The sequence below is a fragment of the Hyperolius riggenbachi genome, chromosome 2, assembly GCF_040937935.1.
Source record: "Hyperolius riggenbachi isolate aHypRig1 chromosome 2, aHypRig1.pri, whole genome shotgun sequence".
Taxonomy (NCBI): Eukaryota; Metazoa; Chordata; class Amphibia; order Anura; family Hyperoliidae; genus Hyperolius; species Hyperolius riggenbachi.
The window spans coordinates 279,189,597-279,211,137 of NC_090647.1; the positions used below are offsets into that span (position 1 = coordinate 279,189,597).

The following is a 21,541-nucleotide window of genomic DNA, read 5'->3' on the forward strand; positions in this document are numbered from 1 at the left end:
TACACAATGGTCAAAAGGCTGCCTGCCTGCACAGGCAGCTGAGCAAATCATCACAGTGCCCCCCCCCCTCCAGGGTCGAATTCCAGACGACCCTCAAAACTGCTATTAGCAACAGACTTAAACTGAAGACTCATGAAGGTCGGGGCAGCCCGACAAGGTCCAATTCCAGAGTCAGTCCACCCGAAACCGACCTCATCGGAAACAGAAGCCACCGAAACATGCCCATCAGTACTACCAGTCTCAGTATAACACCCATCAGGACTGTGAACGCCAGAGAAGAAGCCATCGACACCCTCCAGACAATACCCACCACCTTCCAAGGAGCGTCCGAAAATACCAAACCTGCCACAATACCTGTTCGAAGTGTCCCTTACAACACAAAAGCCACCGTTGATCTTATCCAGGGTACCAAGCAAAATTTCTCCCAGAATCTCCCAGAACCTTTTGAAGCTCCACAGAGATCCCAAGAGGGCAGAACAATCACCAGGCTCACATGGAGAATTACCAAGAACCCCCATGGAACCAATGATAATTCCGGATTCAGAATTACGAGGACACCCATCAAGATCAAGACTTTCAGGGACCACTTCTGGGCATGCAAGCAGGCAGGCCATATCAGAGCATGTCTCCACCGAGGAAGCATCTGAGTACGCTGGTAACCAAGGCACACTTGGGCTTTCTGGGTCACAGAGCACACTGGGGTACACCAGCACAGGAGAAACCTCAGGACATGTCGGGGAACTGCCAACCTCAGAGTCCGGCACGACAAGACCAAAACCAGTACCGGACAGAGAATCATCATGAGTGGAGGTCACAGGCACTGGACTTTCAAAAGAAGACTCGGATACAAATTCAGAAATTTCTGTGACAATAATATCATCATTGACTACATATGAGTGAAGCTCCATCAGAGCTGAAAAGGTAGCCAGCAAGGCAGCAATGCCTACGGAAGAGGGTAACACCTCAGAAGGACTTGGGGGGCAGGAGACATCTCCTACAAGTTCTGCACCCTTTGGGAGGAACTCGGAGACCTCCAGAACATCAAACAAGACCTCAGGAACATCATTTTTCAAGTTTTCTAGGAAGGATTCTGAACTATCCATGTTAAAGGGCAAAACTGGAACTTTATCTTGTGGACAGGGCAGATGTCCCAAGGAAGGTTCCACCATAAACTGAGATTGAATTTCATAATCATGAGGGGAATGTACAGGCATATTCACTGGACCACACACTGACTCCCTAACTTTAATCTCACTGCACCCAGAATTCTGCGTAGCAGTCAAACTAGCTTGCAATTCCAAAACTGCAGAAAAACAGGTGAAAATAGCAGCAATATCTAGACGAGCCTCTAGGGACACTGCAGGAGATATTGTACAAGGCAATATTGACTCATCCAGAGTACAGGGTGGAGAGTCAGAACTTTCTTCAAAACAAGAAAGGGGTTCCCAAATGTCAGTGTGATTGGACATCATATTGTTATTCATGGTACAGGGCAGGCTCAGAGAAACGTTCTCTGGACCCAGCAAAAATGCTTCAGGGTCAGATTCGTAAAACCAAAGTGCTGTCTCACTCTTAGACTCCAAAGGAAAAGGAGGAAACCGGCACTGCTGTCATATACTTTAATCCAAATACTTAAAAAAGCAGAGTAACATTATCCATTTCAAGAATCAAAATCCAAAGACACATACCATTGGTGACTGTGGGTGGTGCGGTGGGTGCGGAGGGTGCAGAGCCTTACGGCCGTTTCACGCGTCTTGCGCTTCTACGGAGGCTACGCAGCCTCCGTAGAAGCGCAAGACGCGTGAAACGGCCGTAAGGCTCTGCACCCTCCGCACCCACCGCACCACCCACAGTCACCAATGGTATGTGTCTTTGGATTTTGATTCTTGAAATGGATAATGTTACTCCGCTTTTTTAAGTATTTGGATTAAAGTATATGACAGCAGTGCTGGTTTCCTCCTTTTCCTTTGGCATTTAGATACTACTCTGACCTGAGCACGCTGAAGATATACAACATACAGCGCATACGTGTCAACATTGGACTGTGTCGCCCTTTTTCCCCCCCCTCCTCCTCCCTGGACAGCATACGGCTAGTGCAGTGCCAGCATTTTTCTTTTTTTCCATCTACATGGCATCCTCACTCTTAGACTCGGCTAACGATGTCGAATCCGAGGAGACAGAACGCAAAATTTGCGGATCCAAGATCGCTTTAGATTGCGAAACTGATGCTTCCATAGCGCAAACCTCCGCGATCTGCGTAGCAGACTGCAAGGCATCTAGGACAGAAACACTGGAGCAACTGTCACTAGGCAACAGGCCTTCACAGGTGTGAACAGAATAAGGCATAGATTCATTTGCAAAAGAAGTGGCGACAACAACAGAAGAAATTTTATTAGACACATCAATAATTTTCGTAAAGTTGCATAACTTAGGAATTTTCCCCATAGTAGGTTCATAAATGAAAGATCTCAGAGAACCTGAGGGAAAATATCTGTCTTTCTTAGACAAAGGACCACACAGACCTTTAGCAGCCATACGTGCGGTGGCGACATCAGACCGCACTGGTTCAACTTCCACACAAGCAACTGCTCTGAACGACTTGCACTCAGGCTTCAAACACTCAGTAGCTTTGGGAAAGGAAATGTATTCAGAACTCACTTTCTTTAAATCCAGAGGATTGGAACAATCGTCCGTTGACAATGTGTTTTTACAAAAATTAGCAGATTGAAGCGCATGTAGTTCATCCAAAATCATTCTCCACACGTCAAACAGCGGAGTCACAAAGTCAGAGATACATTCACCAGTCTTGATTAAAGTGCACGCAGACTCAATGCACGCATACAAAACTGCTTCATTTTTAGAAAGGTAATGATTGCAAAACGATCTCCAATCACCTTCCAATTCAAAGACCAGGAGCTCGATCTCCCATTTCTCAAATGGGGGTTCCCAAGCACACTTAACAAAGGATGAACAATCATAGTGCGCACAGTCTACAGATGGAACTGGAGCAGGAACAGAACGGGAAACTTTTACCTCTTTATTGGGATCAATTGATTGGTGTGTGTGTAATTCATCCAAAATCGTCTGCCATACAAACATCACCAGATCCACAACACACTCATCACGTTCATTAGAATCAATCAAAAGGTACATAAAGTCAAGACAATCGTTCAGGACATCCGCGCTTTCTGCGATATAAAAATCGCAAAAGGTTTTCCAATCAAAATCAAATTCTTCCACCAAGGCCCCGATTTCCCATGAGGCGAATGGTGGTTCAAACAACCCGGTGTCTAAATAATCTCCATAGGGGTGGAGTTCAGGAACAAGAACAGATTTTTTAACTGCTTTAATGTAGTGTGCGATCCTACCTATAGCAGGATCCACATAAGCTTTGGATTGGGGCAAAAAACCTGGAAACTGATCAGCAGATGCATTATAAACATCATTATCATATTGCATGGTTTTGCCCATTTCAGACTTGACAGAAATAACCTCTTTACTTGTGGTTGCTATGGGCAACGGATCTTTCCGCTGGGAAGCCTTCCTAGATCTTTTACGTTTAGACTTAGAGGCTTTGGGTGGCTGCTTTATGGATGAAAGAGTAGATGGAACAGCTGATTGAGCTGCTAACAACAACTCATTAAGGGGGTATGGTAATTAAGGTAATCTCAGCCAATTGTGAATTAAAAAGGACAAGAATTCCAGGGGTCTTTGACTCAGGGTGGTATGATCTAACACATCATAAGCCCACATTGACATTTCGCCCCCCAACAGAATGTAGACCATTTGGGGGGCCCAGGTAGACACTGGGGTGCATTGGAATTCAGGGTTCGCTAACAGTTTCGTACACTCAGACAAAAATTCGTCTGCTGATTCAGGTTCAAGTTTTTTAAATCTCTTAAAGGTACAAGAGCCATAATCGACAAAATCGTACAAATCGGAAATTCCGTCTACACTGGGGTTTTGGGTTTGGCTGGTCATACTGTAACGATTGTGGAACTTTCTCCGTGATCAGCGCACAAGGCGTGCGCTGACATTGCGGAAATCCTCCACAAGCGTGTAATTGCAGGCACCCAGCAAAAGGTGCTACGCACCTGTAGAGGGAAATTCCTGTCGGCAGATGGCGCTGGGGAGTGCAGAGGAACCAATCCTCTGTATCTCCACAAATGGCAGGCAGGAATTGTACGAAGCGCAGAACGTAATCACAAGAGAGGCGATTGCGAATGAGAACGAGCAAGGGACAGGTTGTATGTGTGTGCGCCAATCTAGTCGCCACCCCGCGACCGCGCACACACAACAGCAGATATGAAATAGGAACGCGATCGCGAGAGGTGCGATCGCCAGACGTGACACAAGGCAGATCAGAACAGAATACGAGGGTAGCAAAGGCACAGCAAATAATACAATGAGAAGATGCGGAAAATAACAAACGCTAGCTAACCGCGAACACCGCACTCATTCGCAACAGTGCACGCGGTTATGCGCGGTCTCCACGTGATAAGCGCAATAGAGACAAGCACGCCTAACTAACCATCGACAGACAAACATGAAACAGAGGACGCGAACGCTTGCTTAACGGTTACCTCACCGAGCCTCCAGCAAGCGGTCGTAGCAGACAAGACAGACACACGAAAACAGGGATAAGCGAGAGATAGGATCCACAGCACTAGCGAAAAGTGGCTAGCGTGATCCAGGTACAGAGTAGCAGAACAGAAGGATCCACAGCACTAGCGAAAAGTGGCTAGCGCGATCCCAGGAGACAGAACAGACGGATCCACAGCGCTAGTGAAAAGTGGCTAGCGCGATCCAGAGAGGCAGAACAGAAGAGATAGCTGGTAGCAACCGCTGCACCAGCTATGCTCCAAGAACAGAGATCAGAACGACTTCCTATCGACCACCGCTGGGACAGGACAATCGCAACAGACAAACAAAACAGATAAACAATCCTAACTGCACTAGGGAAATCTGCCTAGCACAGTTTCCAGGAATTACTCTAAGCTGATCTTCAAACAGAGAGTAAGGCTGACAGCCCACCAGGAGTGTTACATAGGACAAAATCCTTATGACCAGCGAAGCATTGTGGGAAAGACATAGTACTTATAGTACACGCCTCCAATGAATGTGGCCAGGCAATTTGCATGACAACGTATGTAAATTCCTCTGCAAGCACAAGCTGCAAAACTGACAGAAGCTCTTCTTTCCAGAGTCCTGCAGCATGCAAACCTACACAATGGTCAAAAGGCTGCCTGCCTGCACAGGCAGCTGAGCAAATCATCACAGCATCTTTGTAAAATATCACATCATTGTACAAGCCAATTTGTAACTGAATGTTGTTCAGTAATATCTTTCAACTTCAGGTGCAGCTGCTATAACTTTCTAGTACTTGTGAAAAGCAGAGTAAATAGTTATGTTAGTGAAGAGAAATTTTTTGATTGCATCTTTATGATATAATTACAAAGGTGCAGGATTCCCCAACATGAACTGATTCAACATATAAGGGGTATGGCCAAGGCTCACGTGGCTACCTCAAAGAGACAACCTTCCCTCAATCTGTCTGTAGTATTTACCAGAGTAACGCAGGTCATGATCTCTGAAAACATTTTATTCAAGCCACCAGTCTCAACTTCAATAGGACTTGGTCACCATGGATAAGCTCTCTAAATAACCTGGGTCCTATTCTCATAGATTACTCAATCCTATTGCAGGATATCTTTCCTTATGGTTAATTCCTCTAATGGTGCGTACACTAGGGTGACCATATTTTGATTTCCAAAAAAAGAGGACGATCACAACAGCATGTGGGCGTAGTCATGGGCAGGGCCACATATACAAGACCTTAGCAGTTTGCTGTCCAACTTCGCGGGCATGGAGGGCCGTTTTTTTTCCAGACCACATGGTGGAGGGCCGACCGACCACAAAATGCAATCAGATTCGCAGAAGATTTCCCCACAAAATGCAATGAGATTGGCAACAGATTTCCCCACAAATGGAATCTAATTGGCAGCATATTTCTCTACAAATACAATAAGATTAGCAGCAGATTTCCCCACAAATGCAATGAGATTGGCAGCAGATTTCCCCACAAATGCAATAAGATTGGCAGCAGATTTCCCCACAAATGCAATAAGATTGGCAGCAGATTTCCCCACAAATGCTATAAGACTGGCAGCAGGTTTCCCCACAAATGCAATCTTACTGGCAGCAGATTTCCCCACTAATGCAATGAGAATTGCTCCCACAGGCCACACAGCACCAGCTTGACAGATCTTATCTGTGGTTTCTTCCTGCTCTTGGCAGCCTATGTGTCCCCCACCTCAGCCCTGCTCCCAGGAGTTATCCTGGGGTCCCCTCCATAGCAGCCAGGGACCTGGTGAGGTTGGCTACTTCTGCAACTGCACACAGCCATGCTGCCTGCGCACAATGCTCCCGGCCACACCAGGTCGCCAACTGCTACGGAGGGGACCCCAGAATAACGTCTGGGAGTAGAGGGACACATAGACAAATGGAGAGAAGAGGTGTCGGCTTACCAATAAGAGTGTCTGTGGTGTCTGCGCAGCCAGTGTCCCTGTCCCGTGGAGCTTCAAGAGCCAGGATGCTGGGACTGAGCTGAGGGGACACTTGGCACTCTGCAAGAATGCTGCAGACACGAGGCAGGACTGGACTCTTCTGGCAGTCTCTGCCATTTCAAATGAGGATAGATGCACTGTGCTATCCCCGCATCTCCTCACTGGCTGGCTGTGTCTGGACCCGACCCGACCTCCTCTGTCCTCCATCCTACTCCTCCTCCGGGCCAGCGAATTCTGTCCACCCCTGCAGTGCAGCAGGGATTGATTGCCAAAGAGCCGTTTGGGGAGCCGAACACGAGTCAGAAGAGCCGCTTGCAGAGACAGTGTCTCTGCAAGCGGCTCTTCTGACTCGTGTTCGGCTCTCTGTCTCTGCAAGCGGCTCTTCTGCCACTCGTGTTCAGCTCCTGTTCGGCTCTCTCACCGGACAATTCAAAAACCCGGGAGGACGGCCCGGACAGGTCTGAAAAAGTGGACCTGTCCGGGCAAAAGAAGATGCCGGGTCAGCCTAGCGTATACGCACTACTAAATGTAACAACGGGTCCGCCGGACCCTCCTGCTGGGCGGTCTTTAGCCGACAGTATGCGTGTGTGTACGCGCTGTCGACGGACTGATAAGGCTGTTTCTGAACGATCCGCTCAGCGTATCATTCAGAAACAGCCTTATCAGTCCGCCGACAGCGTGTACACACACGCATACTGTCAGCTAAAGACCGCCCCAGCGGGAGGGTCTGGCGGACCCGTCGTTGCATTTAGTAGTGCGTGTATACGCACCTTCAGCCTCTGGATTTTCTTTCAATTTTGTCCGACGAAGGCAGCTCTGTGTATTTATTGGTTTTCATTCCATTGTTGTTGCTAAGATGTATATCTCTTCAGTATTCTCATGCTTTTATGTGTGTAAGCAAACTTTTATTTTCACTATATTATGTTAATGGAGTGTGATGAGAGCCCCTGCGGGAATTTCACTCTAATTTTCTGTTTTTACTTTGGTATTTTTCTCAATAAAACTCTTTTTGAAATGAAAAAGATGCACAATGCTAGCTTTCAACGAGCTAAACTTTGAATCACTAAGCTTATTCCATTTAGTGATTAAAATAATACAAATAGTAAAAAAAAAAGTAATGTCAAACTTTGGTTAATAGGGAAAAAATGTATTTTTTAGACTATTTTGCTTGCCATGTGCTAAAAAGTTATTACTGTACATAAAAAGTTGTAAAATAAATAAGGAGTGATACCTCTTTAACCACCCTGGCGTTCTGATTAAATCGCCAGGGTGGCTGCGGGAGGGTTTTTTTTAAATAAAAAAAAAAACTATTTCATGCAGCCAACTGAAAGTTGGCTGCATGAAAGCCCACTAGAGGGCGCTCCGGAGGCGATCTTCTGATCGCCTCCGGCGGCAAGAAATAACACGGAAGGCCGCAATGAGCGGCCCTCCGTGTTTCGCTTCCCTCGTTGCCATGGCGACGAGCGGAGTGACGTCATGGACGTCAGCCGACGTCCTGACGTCAGCCGCCTCCGATCCAGCCCTTAGCGCTGGCCGGAACTGTTTGTTCCGGCTACGCTGGGCTCGGGCGGCTGGGGGGACCCTCTTTCGCCGCTGCACGCGGCGGATCGCCGCGCTGCAGCGGCGATCAGGCAGCACACGCGGCTGGCAAAGTGCCGGCTGCGTGTGCTGCTTTTTATTTGGTGAAAATCGGCTCAGCAGGGCCTGAGCGGCAGCCTCTGGCGGTGTTGGACGAGCTGAGCTCGTCCAAACCGCTCAGCTGGTTAAAGTAGTTTAGTGCAAAATGGCCCTAGTAAAGAAGTTATAATTATATAATATTAAAACATTTTTGCATAAACTTAAAGGGGCACTATTAGAATGTAAGTATGATATACTTTAATTCGGAGGCCTCAGTCACTTTACCTAACTGGTTTGAGGAAAAGACTTGCTCTGCAGAGTGTCTCTTTAAATGACATGAAGACATTTGCAGGAATTACAGTTCTGAGGTTTAGTAGAAACGTTCTATGGGTAGGTACAAGGCCGTAGCAGAGATATCCAGTGTGTAGGCCAGACTAGCTGACGGCAAACAACATAAACATGAGCCATTGTTATGAAAATATTCTTACAAGTACATTAAACAATGGTCTTAGGACATATTACCTCATTTCGGGGTACTAAGAGAGGAAACGCCATATTTGGCTTTTCCCATCTGAGCAGGCGCGGATAGAGTCATCCATCACATGCTATTATCAGCCAACTGCATGTGATGGGGACTAGGCCATCCCTGCTAGGTGATGTCACATTTAACTCTTTAGTGGCCAGTATAAAATAGCCAATGTGGGCTCCTGAGCTCACTTCGAGTTTCTACCTTCCAGCTTCAGATTTCACTTCTACTTTCATTATACTTCTAGTCATCTACCTGTATGCTGTATATAGGCCTAAGTGCAACGTATCATAGATTATAGGAGAAAGCCTGGTCTATTCACAAGGCATAGACTAAGTTTGCATGGAACGCATAAGATTCTACAGACTGATTGCTTTGCTGAGGTAACGAAGAGATAAGATTGCTGAACACATCTGTATATCTGTTTTCCGAATAAACTCCAGAAACTTTGACGACGTCTAAGCAGTTCTATCTCTTGTGCTGTTGCTGTGATGTGTGTCAAGTTATCACACTTTCTGTGATATGGTGCCGAACAGAGGTGTAGTGTTGTTGCACTTAGCAACCAACAAATATTTATTACAGGTACTATAAAATTACAAAATTTAAAATATGTGCAAACATAGACAAATAAGAAGTATGTTTTTCCAGAGTGAAATGAGTCATAAATTACTTTTCTCCTATGTTTCTGTCACTTACAGTAGGTAGTAGAAATCTGTCAGAAGCGACAGGTTTTAAACTAGTCCATCTTTTTAAAGGGAATTCTCAGCAAGGCTTTTATCCTTTATAAAGATATTCCCTAAAAAGAATTTAAACAAAGATGCTTGCCAGCTTCCCTGCTCGCTACACAGTTTTTTGGCAGTTGGACAGAGCAACTGCCATTCACTACGTGCTTTTGAAAATAAATAAATTCCTGAGAATCCCCTATGAAGAGATGGACTAGTCCAAAACCTGTCACTTCTGTCAGATTTCTACTACCTACCCTACTGTAAGTGACGACAACAATATAGGAGAAAAGTAATTTATGGCTCCTTTTACTCTGGAAAAAACTTACTTCTTATTTGCCTATGTTTGCACTTACTTTAAATTTTAAGATTTTTCACCATAGTGCCCCTTTAATACTGGTAAAACATATATCTCAGTGATTCAATTCTGATGAGCATTTACAATTCTTCTAAAATTCTTTGAAATCTCCTGTTGTTGGATAATAATGCTAATTCTGTTGTGAAAGACAGGAAAAAAGAATTGTTGAGACTTAATTATTTATTGGATATACCGTATTTTTCGGACCATAAGACGCACTTTTTCTTCCCCAAACATAGGGGGAAAAAGTGCCTGCGTCTTATGGTCCAAATGCTAGCCGTCACCAGGTGTCAATCCACGGGGAATCCCCGTGGTAATGCGTCCCAGGCATTCCGCCTCCCTTGTCCTTCTTCTCTATTCTGTCCCTGCTGCTTTTCCATCCCTCTGTCCTCCTATCTTGTCCCCGCAGCCCGTCCCTCTGTTGTGCAATGGGCTTACCGCTACAGATGATCAGCGGTAATCCTCCGAGAAAAAGCCGCGGCGGAAGTCCGTGCAGCTGTTGAAATTTCCATCCCCTTCACTCGTGCTGGCAGTCCAAAATCGTGGCTTACCGCTGCAGGCTACAGATCACAGCGGTAAGCCTCCGGGAAAAAGCCGTGGCGGAAGTCCGTGCAGCTGTTGAAATTTCCATCCCCTTCACTCGTGCTGGCAGTCCAAAATCGTGGCTTACCGCTGCAGGCTACAGATGATCAGCGGTAAGCCTTCATTGAAAAGCCGCGTGGGTGTCCGTGCACGCTGCCTAATGTTTATCTAGCGTCACGTCCGCCTTGGTGATGTAAGCGGAAGTGACGCTAGATAAACATTAGGCAGCGTGCACGGACACCCACGCGGCTTTTCCCCGAAGGCTTACCGCTGTGATCTGTAGCCTGCAGCGGTAAGCCACGAACTTGGACTGCCAGCACGAGTGAAGAGGATGGAAATTTCAACAGCTGCACGGACTTCTGCCGCGGCTTTTTCCCGGAGGCTTACCGCTGATCATCTGTAGCCTGTAGCGGTAAGCCCATTGCACAACATTCAGAGTCAGAGAGGGACGGGCTGCGGGGACACGGGGGACAAGATAGGAGGACAGAGGGATTGAAAATCAGCAGGACATGGGACAAGATAGAGGAGGATACGAGGAAACAGACACATAATAGAGGACAGAGGAACGGCACAGCACAGTAACAGGACACAGGGGGGCAAGATAGAGGAGGAATGAGGGAAGGGGCAAGAGAGAGGAGGACAAAAATGGGCATGGAATAGAGGGACAGCAGCAGAACACAGAGGACAAGATAGAGGAGTACAGGGGAACAGGACAGAACACGGGGACATGATACAGGAGGACAGGGACACGGGGACAAACAAGAACACAAGGGACACAGGATGACACGAGGGTGACACTAAATATACAAAGGGGGCACAAGGACAAAGGAGGTACGAGGAGGACATAATTGGGGAGGGGAGAAGATCCACAAGATGCCCCTGTACCATGGATGCACCATATTTAGTATTTTTTTTTCCCCCGTTTTTGTTCTCTAAATATAGGTGCGTCTTATGGTCCGGAGCGTCTTATGGTCCGAAAAATACGGTACTGCAACATGTAACTCCAGTGTTCTTTTTTCAGATTTGTTTATGGTAAAAGTTCACATCATTTTTCTCACCAATGACCTTGAAAATTAGCCCATTTAGGAGCTTTAGATTTCTTCACAGAGGTTTCCTAATACTAAAATGTATTCTGATCTTCATCAAAATATTGATAGCAAGCACAGTCTTATTTAACAAAAAAGGGCCTTCTTTCAGTGTCACAACTTTGTTGATTAAAGTGGGATTAAACTCTATAAACTTTAACATTTAAATACCTACTCTTAGGTACATAAAAACACATATTAAAGCATTACATGTTTGTAAAAATGTTTACTTTTGATGCAGAAATTGGCAAATGCAATTATTGCAGGCTAGAAGTTCTCTGCCTGGTCTCTTTACTTTGCTGCCCCTCCCTCTTCTGCTGAATTGAATTTCTAAGGCAATGTGTCTCCTCTAGCAGAGGAGGGAGGAGGAGCAGTGGTAAGAGATCAGGCAGGGAGCTTATTATGGCTGGAAATTATTACATGTGCAGATTAGCTGAAATTAGCAAAGAAGTACAAAATTAAATTGAAAGTAAACACACAGGGAATGCTTTCAAATGTTCTTTTATGTACCCAAGAGTATGTACATTTTAGTTTATGGAGTTGAATCCCACTTACATTAACAAAGATGTAACACTGAAAATGTCCCCATTTGTTAAGTAAGACTGTGCTTGCAATCATTATTTTTAAAGAAGATCAGATCACATTTTAGGAACCATCCGTGGAGAAATCTACATTTCCTAGATTCCTAAAGTGTCAACAAACTATTGCTCACAACTGCAATTATTTACCTCTTCTAAAGTGTTTTTGAAAAGCTCTATAGACATGCTGTAACCAGTGCTTTGGGATGCATGCCTGCCTTTTCAGGAACATAAAAAATTGTTTGCAAATATCCTCTCTGTGATCTGAAATGATGTAAAGATGATGTCTTGTGATTTCAAAAATTTGTAAAAGATGGCAAATGGTATATGAAAACTAATACCACATGTTAAATACAGTTAGGTTCATAAATATTGGACAGAGACAGCATTTTTCTAATTTCCGTTATTTAATTTGTCTAACTACTCTTGAGCCCGTGAAATAAAGGGATTGTGTTAAAAAAAATTGTACTCCGCCTTGTGTTAAAAAAGATTTGATAGTAGTACTAGTGGAAAATTGCATGGACTCTAGTTATACTAAGTTCCAAGATCTGCACTGAATCTAATTAAACTGATCATAGGCTCAGGATACAGAGAATTATATAAAGCATTTTTGCATTTTGTATTTATTGGGTTTAGAAGTTTGGTGGGTTTTATAATCAGGAAACTATGAAACATTACATATTACAAATGGAATTTTACAAATTATGAAAAACATTTTTTGAAACTCTATATGCTGGTGTAATGGGCACTTGTTATACAGTAAATTCAAGAAACATCTTGCTGCCTGTCCAGCATTCCCACACTCTGACTCTACTGCTGCTCATCTAGAGGTCCCACACCTTTGCACCCCTAATGTTCATTCAAAGGTCTTGTAGCCTGATGCACCTGATGCTTATCCAGATTCCCTGCACCCTAAACCCAGCGTTTGTCCAGAGATCTTGAAACCCAAATTTTGTTCTTACAATAATACTTCAATGTACCTGAATCTGCACTCGCTCATTGTACTCACCTTAGTAATGGTTGCACAGTCAGGTATGAAGTGCAAGGCATCGATGTATAAATCAAAGCACTCATCTTGTGTTGTGGAATATGGCAATAGTGTTGTCTCATCATGTTGCACCCAGGGTGGTATCAAGGACAGATCATGTTCTTCTGTGTTCCTAAATATAAGGTGTAAACACAAGCATACATTTATACATGTCCACAATTCTTTCAATTTACTTGTAATTAACACAATGGGATACATTGGTAAAGAAAAGCACACTTTAGGATATGCTGTCCACCAGAATTTCCATTTCCACCATGTTCACCAGGTAAAATAAAAATTGCCCTAGTCAAATCCAAACAGTGCAGGAATGGCAGTGACTGACTGCCTTTTCCTGTGCAGTGTGTAATTATTCTCTTTTTTAAAGTGGACCTGAACTCTTGCACTGGACACTGGACAGACGGAAAACATATAGAAATGCACCCTGTGCGTACTTAAAGAGTTTAGCCTGTCTAATCCCCCCTCATCTGTGACTAAGCACAAGTTGTAATTTGTTCCCTTAGCTGTGTCAGCTGACTGCAATAGCAGAGAGCTAATTTGTAAACAGAGGATGTTAACAATACGTCAGCTTTCATGAAAGCAGGGAGTAGACAAACTGCAGATTTATTGCAGAATTTGTATCAGCTGTAACAAATAATTTTTTGTCTTTAAAGGTTATTATGCTGTTGCTTATCTTTTAAAGCTGAGATGAAGTTTTGAGTTCAGGTCCGCTTTAATAGGAAGCATTGTCCAAATGATGCCTGTATGTGGACAGCACTGGAGGAAGTACTTGTATTATTTCATGGCATTTATTAGAAGTTTGTCTTATTAAAAAGCTACATAGCAAAATACTAGACGGATATTCAAGTAAAACAACACGGATGTACAGAATTACATGGTAACAGTTCTTTTCTCCAATTTTATCAGTTACTGTCAATGCAGAAAACAAATAATGACATAAAATAAGATCTAAAAATAAGAATAATTTGTATATTCATGTGAAATGCAAGCAAAACATGATTATCCTGCCAAAATCCCTACTGGAAGGTTTTTAAGGGTTTTTTAGTAAAACAGCCCAGCAGTAATTTTTAGTCAAACCTTGACTCAAAAGCTAGAAGAAAGTCAATTTGAATAGGAAAAAAAACACTAACTTATAAAGCTCAGAAGCAGTCCTGGCAAGTTAAACATTCATAACTTAAATCACTGATCTTGCCAAGAAAATTCTGCCTGTATTACAACTTTATTAAAAATATCACAGAAGAAAAAAATCACAGTAGAAAGGTTAATTCAGTAAAATGAGAGAGCTGTTTAAACTTTTTATGCAAGGTAGTCTGCATACTGTCTACTAGTAAATACATATGTATAATTTAACATTTCCTTTCTTACGTATTGTCTTTACTTGAATTAATACTTTTGTATCCATAATCCTTTGTTGGATCATATACTGTAAATCCAATAGTTGGTTCATATGATCCTAGAATAGAATAATGAAGAAAAATGTTAGATCCGCTGGACATAGAGGCTATATTTTATTTACACTCTAGGATAATTTATGTTCACTATTCAATTGAGATAGAATCAGGGCTGAGTCTCCACATTTCCAAATTTCCTATGTATATCATTTAGGTTTATTGTAGTACTGCTGTGACAGATGATAAGCATGTAGACCAAGAATTTTGACTTAACTTTCCATGTAAGTCATTAAGAAACAATTATATTGAGAGGATAAGCATTGCAGCAACCAGGGTTTTTGAAGGGGGGGGCAGCAATAACAGCTTACATAGCTCTCTCTATTGAGAGGTGTATTTAAACATACAACTCTATCTAGAATGCTTATGTTTGGTTTTGTGAATTGACTTGGAAAGGGTTAGAACGTTTGTAACATTTTTAATGCAATGTGTGTTCTCACAAGCATTATAACTTTCTCACAAAATTACAAAAAAAAATATCATCATTGCTGTTTTATTGCAGACATTCTGCTTTTTGCAGTTCAACCACAGCAATAATGCAGTAAAAAACAGCAAAAAGTTTTTTTTAACTCTTCCTGGTTCTACAAAGCTACAATAAAATATTTTTCTAGAGTTCCAATTTAATGTGAAATTCTACTTGCACAAAACTTATTTTTAATGTATTAGTGATGTACACATTTGTTGTAAGTTTAAGGGAACCTATGATTTGAAGAAAAAAAAAAAAAGATACTTACGTAGAGCAAAGCCTTGGAGCCCACCACTGCAATGCAGGATCCCTCCAAACAAATCCAACAAGAACATCTTGGAAATGTTCTTGTGGCAGTGCTCCCTTCTGTGTATGATTATGGCCGTACTGGGTTCCGGCCAGGGACGGTGGGGTTGAGGAGGATACAGGAAGCATCTGGACCATCCATAGGTTTCCTTCCAAATGGGTATGTAACTTTATTTTAAAAGTTACGGGTTCACTTTAATTTTACTTACTAATACATTTCCTGGTGCCTAAGTCAGCATACCTATGGATTCTTTTCCCCTCCAAATACCTCCACTGGACCCATAGACAATAAAAGATTTGACTATTGAGCCTATCATCATTCTTTTTTTTTCTCTGTCCTCCCCTGGACTCCTTTTACTTCCTTTACTCACTATCGTCAATAAAACTTCAAAATGTATCCTTTTCTCTAGTTGTTGTCTCTGTAATGAGCTGCCAACACCATCCTTCCCAAAGGTCTAAGTCTCATTACATATGAAGACTAAATGTCAGCCTTCTAAGCCATAGAAGAAGCTGCACTTACTCTTCCATGGTTTGTGTTCCTCTACCGTGACTATGACATGCATGTCAGGAGCCTTCTCTTACTACTTTTTCCCAATATCCCATTTAGCCAGAATTTTGTACTAGGCATCAAAAACTAACCATAGAATTCAAGGTGTTTCCAGCAGTGTGAGTATATGATGCCATCTAGCTGCTAAATATTTTTTAGTAATGTTTGTTGCTATCATTTTCATGTTTGCAATGGTGAGCTGTATCTGTTTTTTATGTCCAGGGTAATTGGCTAATAAAGGTATGTGAGATTATTGTATCTGTCAGTGCTATGTGCCATTACATTATTTTTGTTTCTATTTATGGTTGTTTTCCTGTTCTTGCATGAGTAATTAGCTATGCAGAGCAGAAATACTTGTTACTTATTTTATGCAGATGAAGACAGCAGCTTTGACTTTGACAGACTCTGTTAGGATCATAGTAAGGACCTGTACACCATATGCACAAAACACAAGGTAAACACATTGTAATAATGCTTGCTGTTAGCCCTAGTAATGGTAGTAACACATGCAGGGCAGTGCGGCCCTGCAATAGCCCTAACGTCTATTTTTAATTTTATCCTTTAGTTATATATAACATTATCATACATACTACACATTATTACTAGATTATATACAAATATGATTATTGAATTAAAGGGCTGAAAATTACTTTTGTTTTAACCACTTGAGGACCACAGTGGTAAACCCCCCTAAAGACCAGGCACATTTTAACTAAAATGGTCACTGCAGCTTTAAGGCCAAGCTGCAGGACCGCACAACACAGCACACGAGTGATCCCCCCCCCCCTTTTCCCCCCACCAACAGAGCTCTCTGTTGGTGGGGTCTGATCGCCCCCAAGTTGGTTTTTTTTTTTTTATATAAATATTTATCTCCATTTAAAAAAAAAATGCTTTTTTTTTTGTTATTCCCTCCCTCCCTCCCTGCACCCAGTCAATCATGCGATCGGCTGTCATAGGCTTCTGCCTATGAGAGCCGATCGCTCTCTTGTCCCCCAGGGGACTGTCCCCAGTACAGCGCTGCTGCTGATCGCAAGTAAATAGATGGCGATCACACCTTCTAACAGTCTCCCGAGCGGCAATAGCCGCTTGGAGACTGAACAGGGGGCGGATGTCCGCCCTCCGAGCATGAGATGCGCGTGCAGCGTGCACACGATCTCATGCAAATTAGAGCCCCAGGACTTGACGCCAATTGGCAATAGGCGGTCCTGGGGCTGCTGCCGCAGCCACGCCCATCAGCATTAGCCGGTCGGCAAGTAGTTAACCTTCTTAGCGGTATGGACGAGCTCAGCTCATCCATTACCGCCGGAGGGCGCCGCTCAGGCCCCGCTGGGCCGATTTTGCTAGTTTGTTTTTTAAATCACGCAGCTAGCACTTTGCTAGCTGCGTGGGGGATTCGATCGCCGCCGCTTGCCGCCGATCCGCCGCTACCCGACACGAAAGGAGCCCCCCCCCCCGCATACCCCATGCGCAGCCTGGCCAATTAGTGCCAGGCAGCACTGCGGGGTGGATCAGGACTCCGGATGATGTCACAACATCGATGACGTCGATGACATCATCACGATCTTCGCCATGGTGACGGGGGAAGCCCTAAAGGAAATCCCGTTCAGAACGGGATTTCCGGACGGGCTAATGCAACGGCGGCAATCGAAGGGTAGGGAGGGAAGCCGCAGGCAGGGGGGAATCATGTAGCTAGCGCTAGGCTAGCTACATGATTTAAACAATAAAAAGCAAAAAATAGTGCTGCGCTGCCACCCTGGCGATGTTGATAAAATGCCAAGGTGGTACGATAAAAGTAGGCCAACAAGTGAAAAATTATTTGAACCAGAGAATCCTAAAGATTTCTGCTGCAGAACATTTATTAACACCAACATTTATTAACACCAACAACGCTTTATATACTGCAATACAGTTGTTACTTAATCAGCATAGCACTTTTAATTACCTGCTTTGCTAATACCTGAAGTGCTCTCATTAATATTGTCAGGCTCTTTCCCAGGATGTAATGATAAACGTGATGAGAACTCCCTCGGTTTCCATATTTCTTGAGTGCTCTTTTCTTCCTTTTCAAAAGCATCAACTTTTGTCCATCCGATAGCTTGGGGAGCTTAAAAAAACAAGAATTAATTAAATGAATTAAAAAGAAATGGGTTGACACTTTAGTGTACATAGCACAGGAGCATCAGTAGAAGTGAAAAAAAACGTTTGGCATGTATGCATAAATCATATGTATGTTTATAGGATACTTATTTTTACTATTTTAATTACTTCTATTCCCTTCCCTTGCCACAAATTGTCCCTCTCCATTCTTATTGGCTTGTGATAAGTCTTTTTGTAAAGTAAACAAATGGAACAACATGGTTGTATATTAAACATAGTGAAACTCAGTAGTTCAAAAATGTGACATTATGGATCAGTGATTTGTTTTATATTAATTCAATTATACCTAAGTATAAATAAATTAACACTTACTAAAAGTAAAGTAAACTTATGAAAATATTATACACATGTCTGTCTTAGATTTGCTCCATGACTACCTTTATTATAATTGTATTTTTTTCTGATATTGGTTTGGCATAATGGTATCCACTTCTCCTTCCCTCACTAAAATACCCTATTGGAGGATAGTGGCACAAGAATGAGCGGACTGGTAGACATCCTTGTATAGATGCTTTGCAGGGGGTGCTTTTGAAACAATATTAAGAAACGTTGAGAATCTCTCTCATTAATAATCCAAAACCTGTCGATAAGAAGTTCAGATTATAATGCCAACTTTTAGTCACAGCTACAAAGAAAGTAAAAGCATATACAGTTTGTTTACTCTGGGGCAAATGTATGTACATGTACATTTGTGTTTTACATTTTTTCACCATGGTGCCCCTTTAAGACCTGTTGTATAGAAAGTATTTGCTTACTACCCATGGCAACTAGTCAAATTCCTTGCTTTATTACAAATTACCACTATAAAAATGACCATTGGAAGCAGTACAAAAGTTTCAGGAGAACTAGCACTTTCAGATTCACCTAGGTGGTCCGATGCAAGGGACTAATAATAATATAACATGGGCCTAGTAAAAGGTTGCTGGAAGGATTCCATCTTTGAGAGAATTGGTATAGAGGCTTTGTAGTTTTGGGGCATATTTCTCATGATAGCATTTGTAAAAGGATTGTAGTCAGAGCCAGGGTATTTGTGACTGGGAAATGACTACATCAATAGACCTTAATTCACCACTGAAAAACATAGAAACAACAAAACATCCTGAGAAACATTCTTCCACTGCTGCTATATTAACAAGAAAACTGAACTACACAGCAGCCTTGATTCCCCCAAGAATCCTAAATGCAAGACTTCAATAAAAAGGGGATTATTTACATCCTTATCCTGGAATCCATACCTTTTTTTAAAGGCAGCCTTAAAACATGTAATATCAGCCATTGTTTAGGTTTAATGCAGACCTCCAATGTACATTACATATTCAGTGGGTCTCTTGCTCCTATAAAGTTATAAATTATCTACTGGGTCTTATTGTGAATCCGTCCCGGAGCTCTGTGTTCACCGCTTTCTGGCATGTAGCCCTGTCTCCTGCTAAGAAATGCCATGGTGTTTTCTCCAGTAGAGAAACAAGTTGACTTTTTTTTTCTTACCATTTTCTTTTTCTGTTTGTAAATATTAGGGCTAACTTGGGGATCTGGCCATAACACATATAACTTTTAGACCGGTGTTTCAGGCTTTTGGGCCTTTTTAATTTCTACTCACTGTCCCAAAGGGATAAATTATGGGAGCAGCTTCTGGCTGATGAAGAAAACAGAACACTTGCAAGCACCTTTTGTTTAGGAAAAGTAAAATTACATTTGGCAAGAAGGTGGCTTTTTGGCCCCTTCAAAAATCCAAGTGGTTTTGGTTAATCACACCCACAAATAGATTGCAACCAAACAGGTAACATACAGTATTATATGGATGGAATCTGTGCCATTTTATGAAATGCCTCCGTCCTCAGTTTGTAAAGTTATTCATTCTACAAACAAGTTTATCTGCCCTTTTTCCTGCTTCTTCATGTTAGTATGTTGTATATTTGCACAGGATGCCAGCTTTCACAATAGCCAGCACATCCACTAAACAAGACAGACAGTATTTAAACAAAGTTCATTAAGTAATTTTAATCCTATGTATGCTTATTCCTGCTAGTGCACTTTAGCACGTCTTTAGCAAGAGAAGACTTGTCCTAAAATAAATCCAAGTGAATCTCACACTACATCCTTTGTGTAAGTGAATATAATTAGTTATTAAAAAAAAGTACACACCTATTTCTCCAGAAATGTGAAGGGCCTGTAATAAAAGAAAAGGCCTTTCTCTGGATTCTTTATAATTGGTATAATCTGAAAGGTCTTTTGATTCAAATTCAAACTTATCTGAAATAAAAAGAATAAGCAGAGTTAATTGAGATGGTATAGTTCCAGTATAAATAACAACAACCATATATTATTTGAAATTATTTAAGCACATTCAATGAAACCTATGTGCACTACGAGGATCATTTAGTAGTTGCTTAAGGCACAGACAAACTAGGTAGGAGACAAGATCGCCATCTGCTAGATAGGGCACCACATAACCACGTCAAGTACTCTGTTCATCTGGAATTCTTATTTGCATCTGCTTGTTAAGAAGGGGTGGGTTCTTAATTTGTTAACATCTATAGAAGTGCCCCTGATTAGTATAAGAATGATGACCATACATTGTACCATATAACAGCCATGATTTTCCAAGTGATCCAAAAAATATTTTGGTACATTTCTCTATCTATGAAGTTTTCAAGCAAAAGAGTGTCAATCAGGCACCTGGTCAGATATTCATCCCTTTGGTTATAGGAGTTTGATGTATCTATTCCACTGCTGTTGTATTATTGGTAATACCACCACAACCACCACATTAGATGATGTATCAGCCTTGTTAAAAGTACAGTATCAAAATGTGGTCAATGTGTATCTTCAAATTTTACTCAAAGCCTTCTGTGTATTAAAACATTTGCAGAATGTTTTTAAATGTATTTCTTTTGCAATAACATTTATAGAAGCTTTGGCCATTTTAAGGAAAAGTCTCTCCGTGGTCACATTGTATAGAAAAACATGCTGCCAAGCGCTGGTTTAAGCTGAAGGTCTATATCAAATCTCAGCAAATCTACATAAAGTAAAAAATCTTAGTAAACTACTGTATGGTCAAACTCAAGGCCAAAGCCCCTTATATTTGAATGAACAATCAAAGGTCAGTATTAGTGCAATAAAGGTAAATAGATTAATTCCTCACATCCCATGAAAGATGCTAATCATTGATCCAGGGCCATTGCGATATTTAATGAGGAGGAATACACAAATAAGTGTTTGAAAGAATATAAATTTGTCAGTCAGGTCATCTATTTAATTAAAATCCAAATGTATTTGTCAAAATTGCACATCATATTAAAAGTTGTATATATAAAAACACAAGACAATTCTAGACAACACATAGGGTTAATATACCCATTTTATGCAAACTATCAACGCATTGTCGGTGGTCATTTACTTTAAAGCCCACATAGACAGGATGAAACTCTTATTTTGGGGAAGGACCTGTAAACATTCTACCACCAATCCCCAGTTGAGCATAGTGCCCAGAAGTAGTATTACACATTACATAATTTAGTTGTAGATCAACCAATTAGAT

General features: G+C 42.1%; 1 protein-coding gene across 2 annotated transcripts in view; it reads right to left on the reverse strand.

The window, feature by feature from the left end:
• LOC137546374 (uncharacterized) overlaps positions 1-21,541 on the reverse strand; it is a 485,946-nt gene that overhangs the window by 194,217 nt on the left and 270,188 nt on the right. For both annotated transcript variants that reach the window (XM_068268752.1, XM_068268753.1), the window contains exons 17-20: positions 20,146-20,253; positions 17,789-17,950; positions 14,445-14,532; positions 13,044-13,194 (exon numbers count right to left, since the gene is read on the reverse strand). In XM_068268752.1, coding sequence (XP_068124853.1) covers positions 13,044-13,194; positions 14,445-14,532; positions 17,789-17,950; positions 20,146-20,253 — 509 coding nt within the window. The remainder of the gene's footprint in view (positions 1-13,043; positions 13,195-14,444; positions 14,533-17,788; positions 17,951-20,145; positions 20,254-21,541) is intronic.